General features: G+C 46.5%; 1 protein-coding gene across 1 annotated transcript; it reads right to left on the bottom strand.

The window, feature by feature from the left end:
* Positions 1–698: 698 nt before the first annotated feature.
* Positions 699–5074, bottom strand: LOC140004750 (uncharacterized). Its single transcript, XM_072044894.1, has 6 exons — positions 4573–5074; positions 3658–3868; positions 2921–3516; positions 2171–2821; positions 1302–2083; positions 699–1208 (listed from the first exon to the last, which is right to left on the bottom strand). The coding sequence occupies exons 1-6, from the start codon at positions 5072–5074 to the stop codon at positions 699–701; spliced, it is 3252 nt and encodes a 1083-aa protein (XP_071900995.1).
* Positions 5075–5349: the final 275 nt, after the last annotated feature.

The following is a 5349-nucleotide window of genomic DNA, read 5'->3' as shown; positions in this document are numbered from 1 at the left end:
TTCTGGCGACTTTGGGCTGTCTGGAGTCTTTGACGGATTAACTTAATCTTTTCTTGTGCATCCTCCATCCAAGGGACAATAGTAGGGTCTAGGATCCTTTTCTCTCCCACTTCATCCCAATATATCGGTGAACGGCACTTTCGCCCATAAAGGGCTTCGTACGGTGCCATTTGGATTGATGAATGGTAGCTGTTATTATAGGCGAACTCTACTAATGTCATGTGCTGTCCCCAAGTACCCCCGAAATCTAAAATACTCGTTCGTAACATATCTTCGAGAGTCTGAATCGTCCGCTCCGACTGTCCATCCGTTTGAGGATGATAGGTAGTACTCAAATTCAACTTCGTCCCTAAGGTCTCTTGAAACTTCTGCCAAAATCTAGACACGAAGCGAGGGTCTCGGTCGGAAACAATGCTCACAGGCACTCCATGCAATCTCACAATCTCCTCCAGATACACTCGAGCTAACTTATCCATGGAATACTTCATATTCACAGGCAAGAAATGAGCCGACTTGGTCAATCGATCAACGATCACCCAAACGGCATCATGTCCTTTTTGAGTTCTAGGTAGTCCAGATACGAAATCCATGGTAATATGTTCCCATTTCCATTCAGGAATCTCCAGCGGTTGCAGCAATCCCGAAGGCTTCTGATGTTCAGCCTTAACTTGCTGGCACACCAGGCAGGTTTGCACGTATTAAGCTATCTCTCTCTTCATCTTGTCCCACCAGTACAATTGTCGTAAGTCACGATACATCTTGTTACTTCCTGGATGGATTGTATATTTAGATCGATGAGCCTCCTCCAAAATTTCCCTTCTCAAAGTTTCATCATCAGGTACCACTATGCGATTTCGAAATCTTAAAATCCCTTCAGAGCTCAAATTAAAATCGGAAATTTCTCCTTTCTTCACCTTTTCTACCCACTTTTGAACCATCGAATCCTTAATTTGAGCTTCCTTGATCCTTTCCAAAAACACGGACGTCACTCGGATGTTTCCAAAGGTTATCTTATTATGCTCCAGCTTTGGATTCCATTCTCCTACAACTCTCAATAATTCCCACTCTTTCACCATCAATCCAGAAATCTGAGCCTTCCGACTTAAGGCATCGGCTACCACATTAGCCTTCCCAGGATGGTAGTGAATGGTATAATCATAATCCTCTAAGAATTCCATCCAACGGCACTGTCTCATGTTCAACTCCTTCTGGGAAAAGAGGTATTTGAGGCTTTTATGGTCAGAGTAGACTTCAAAAGTCACCCCGTACAGATAGTGTCTCCACTTTTTAAGAGCAAAGACAACTGCGGCCAGTTCAAGGTCATGAATAGGATAGTTTTGCTCATGGGTTTTCAATTTTCTGGAAGCATAAGCTATCACGTTTTGGTGTTGCATCAGTACGCACCCTAATCCCTCTTTGGAGGCGTCAGTGTAAACAGTGAAACCGTCCGGACCATTAGGTAAAGCTAGAATAGGGGCCATAGTTAATCTCCGCTTCAGCTCTTGAAAGCTGGTTTCACACTTATCACTCCACAGAAATCGTCCACCCTTCTTGGTTAAATCAGTTAAGGGACTGGCAAGTTTCGAAAAGTCTTTAATAAACCGCCGGTAATAACCTGCCAACCCTAAAAAACTTCGGATCTCCGTGGGATTATCGGGTCTCTTCCACTCAGTTACTGCCTCTACCTTGGCCGGATCCACAGCAATTCCTTCTTTAGAAATCACGTGCCCCAGAAAAGAAACTTTCTCCAGCCAAAACTCACATTTGCTGAATTTGGCGTACAACTGGTGCTCCCTCAGGGTTTGTAGGACCTCTTTCAGATGTTGTTCATGTTCCTCGCGGGTTTTTGAATAAACCAATATGTCGTCGATAAAAACAACGACAAATCGGTCAAGGTAAGGTTTAAAAATTCGATGCATGAGGTCCGTGAAGGCAGCAGGGGCATTAGTCAGTCCAAAAGGCATCACGGTAAATTCATAATGCCCATACCGAGAATTGAAGGCAGTTTTAGGCACATCTCCCTTTTTAATCAAAAGTTGGTAATACCCCTGTTGAAGGTCTAATTTTGAAAAGACCACCGCACCTTGCAATTGGTCAAATAATTCATCAATGTGGGGTAGTGGGTACTTATTCTTGATGGTCACGTTATTCAACCCTCGGTAGTCGATACATAGTCTCAAGGTCCCGTCCTTCTTCTTAACAAAGAGAACAGGTGCCCCCCAAGGCGATCCACTCTCGTGAATAAACCCTCGCTCTAGAAGGTCTTGCAACTGTAATTTCAGCTCTTTGAGTTCCGCAGGTGCCATTCGGTAAGGAGTTTTGGAAATAGGGGAAGCCCCTGGACAAAGGTTAACTTCAAACTCAACTTCTCTTTCCGGAGGCAGATTCACTAACTCGTCAGGAAAAACATCAAGGTATTCACTCACGACTGGAACATCTTCTATTTTCAGTTTGTCAGCAGGAGTGTTAATAAGAAAAGCTAGGAACCCCTGTGCCCCTTTACTCAATAATTTCCTAGCTCGAATACCCGATATCATAGCAGATGAGGCTAGACTACCCCTCACATCTAACCTCAAAGTTGCCTCCCCAGGAATACGAAATTCAACAGTTTTCCTCTTGCAGTCCAGCTGGGCATCGTATCGAGCCAACCAATCCATGCCTAATATCACATCATATCCCTTTATGGCTAAACTTATCAAATTCCCCAATAACTTCCGCTCACCTACCCAGATCTCACAATTCGTGTACATTTTGCTAGAAATCAAACGTTGGTCCCCCGTAGGAGTACTAACTTCTAACTCATAAGGAAGTATAACAGGGTCTATATCAATTCCACACATAAACTCGGGGTTAACAAAGGAATGGGTAGCTCCAGGGTCTATCAAAATTCTAGCTAGGCGGTGGAAGACAGGAATCGTACCTTCCACTACCTCGGCGGAATCAGGAACTGGCCGTTGCTCAATGGAGTACACCCGTGCGGGTACCTTTGGTTTGGTACTGTCTACCCGGGATTGACTTGAGGTAGCCTTAGATGTCATCGGGGTAGTTCCTCTCGCGTCACGTGCCTGGACCGGACAGTTGGCGAACCGGTGCTCCGCACTTCCGCACCGCAAACACTTATTCTGCTTCCTCCAGCAGTCGTCCTCCGTGTGATTGGGTTTCCCACAGAAGTTACATGGACCACGCGCTACAGTAGCAGAACTCCCTTGTGTGGTGCTCCTCGGCGGTCCTCGGCCTGGTTGGCTTCCTCCGGAAGAAGCCCCTCTAGCTGGACTCGAAAATCGTCCCCCTCCAGCTCCCCTTCCAAATTTAGGAGGGGGAGGGGTACTCTTATCCCCTTGAGTTGAGCTACTCCCAGCAGCTCCGCGCTTTCGATTTTGGAAGTTTCTCACCTGGAGCCTCGCATTCTCGGATCGTAAGGCCTTCTCAACAGCATCACTAAAAGTAGTGATTTGGGCAACGGCTAAATCCTTTTGAATTTCCACATTAAGCCCCTGAAGAAAACGCCTAGCCCTCCTTTGTTCGGTTAAAATGAGCTCAGGAGCAAATTTAGATAAACGTGTGAATTGGCTCTCATATTCGGCCACCGATTGCGTCCCTTGGCGTAGACGAATAAATTCGTCCTCTTTTTTCTCTTGAACCAACGGCGGAAAATACTTGGCGTTGAATTCCCGTACAAAATTCATCCAGGTCCTTGGTGTCTGTTCTCGCTCCCATTTCGTCCGGATAATGTTCCACCAAGAGCGGGCAGCACCTTCGAGTTGGAAAACCGCAAAGGTCACTTGCCTCTCTTCCGAGTAATGTAGAGCGGCGAAAATGTCTATCATCTTTTCCAACCATTGTTCGGCCACATCAGGGTCGGGCCCTCCTAGAAATTTAGGCGGAGAGAATTTTTGGAATCGTTCGAGAGCTCGATCCTCGCTCTCGACGTGATTTCCAGGGTTTCCAGGATTGCCAGGATTGCCAATTGGTGGATTAGGATTGGGGCCCTGTTGTTGTACCACCTGGGCTAAGAGATCGGTCATCCGCTGAATAGCAGCGGCTACTTGCACGTTGGGATCGATTTGGGGTTCAGGAGTTGATTCGGGCACTGCAGTTCCCGTACCCTGTTCAGTCGTGGGATGTCTACCCCCACGTCCGCGCCCCCGGCCACTACGCGTGCCTTCCATCACTCTAGTTCAATCTATAATCAAAATATACCCATGAATATAACTTTAACACTAAAGGGCACACATCCCTGTTCTCAACAAGAAACATGGCCACAAAATCAAACAATCACTTCATAACACACTTAAACACATAACACATAGTCATAACATTTTCACCAGAATTAACCATATATACCAAAACAGTCATTCAAGTACAAATGAGGAAAGCCTCTTGCGGAATGGCCATACAAAAGTCATATACACAAAACTAGTCCACTATACAACATGACTAGATAAAGGTCCTCCCCGACCCACCATTCCGTATCCCATATATATACAAGAGTCAAATCCGTCCAAGGTGGTCTAAAAGCCAGACCCTAGCCTACCGTGGGACTAGAGGACCTACTCGCTTGGGCGGGTTCACCTCCAACTCCGCCTCCTACACTAGAGTCCTCGTCCCCACCTCCTACACTAGAGTCCTCGTCACACTCGTCCCCTACTAGGTCATCACATAGGTTCAGAATCGATCCGGCTTTCTCCTTTAGTTGTCTCGCCCTCTTGGCCGTACGTTTGTGCATCTCCTCAAGTTGCGAACACAAGTCGTCCACCCTATCTTGACCTTCACCTAGGTCATATTCCAATTCCTGAATTCGCTCAGCTTGCCTCTTGTTGGCCTCACTTAATTGATTTACTTCAGCTTCAAGCCTTGCACAATCCTTGGCCAACTCCTTCCTTTCTTTGTCCACGGCCAATACTAGAGTATTGGGATAGGCAAACCTCTGACGGCACTCACAACGCCGAAGGCGACTAGCCGGACTCCAACGTACAGTTGACCCTCTCGGCCGGATCTGGTACCTAATCATAGGAAGTACTCCACGGCCCCGTTCCACGGTCGGTCTCTCACTAGACCCACTAGGCACGTCCATCCTACACGAAAATGCAAATAAACTTAACACCCTTAAGAAAATAATCACATACAAGTCCCAAGTCAAGAAATTTCTAACAAGCCCAGGTTAATCTAAACCTAGGCTCTGATACCACTTGTGACGACCCCATCTTCCCCTAAGGCGAACCAGAGGGGTCGACGGACCGCCTGCCCAGCTCTCGCCAGGACTACGGGTCGCAAACAAATCGAATTTCGCTTAATATATAAAGGAAAATTAAACAAAGTGAACGATTTATCCCATTATCTTGTTCCTAT

Source organism: Coffea arabica, chromosome 4c (genome assembly GCF_036785885.1).
Source record: "Coffea arabica cultivar ET-39 chromosome 4c, Coffea Arabica ET-39 HiFi, whole genome shotgun sequence".
Lineage (NCBI taxonomy): Eukaryota > Viridiplantae > Streptophyta > Magnoliopsida > Gentianales > Rubiaceae > Coffea > Coffea arabica.
This window is presented reverse-complemented; position numbering and strand designations above follow the sequence as displayed.

Coding starts and splice junctions, on each gene's coding strand:
- LOC140004750 (XM_072044894.1), bottom strand. CDS start 5,074: ATGGACGTGCCTAGTGGGTCTAGTGAGAGACCGACCGTGGAACGGGGC. Junction 3,517..3,657: donor GTACGGGAATTCAACGCCAA/GTATTTTCCGCC, acceptor AACCGAACAAAG/GAGGGCTAGGCGTTTTCTTC. Junction 2,822..2,920: donor TTCCGCCGAGGTAGTGGAAG/GTACGATTCCTG, acceptor GAATTGATATAG/ACCCTGTTATACTTCCTTAT.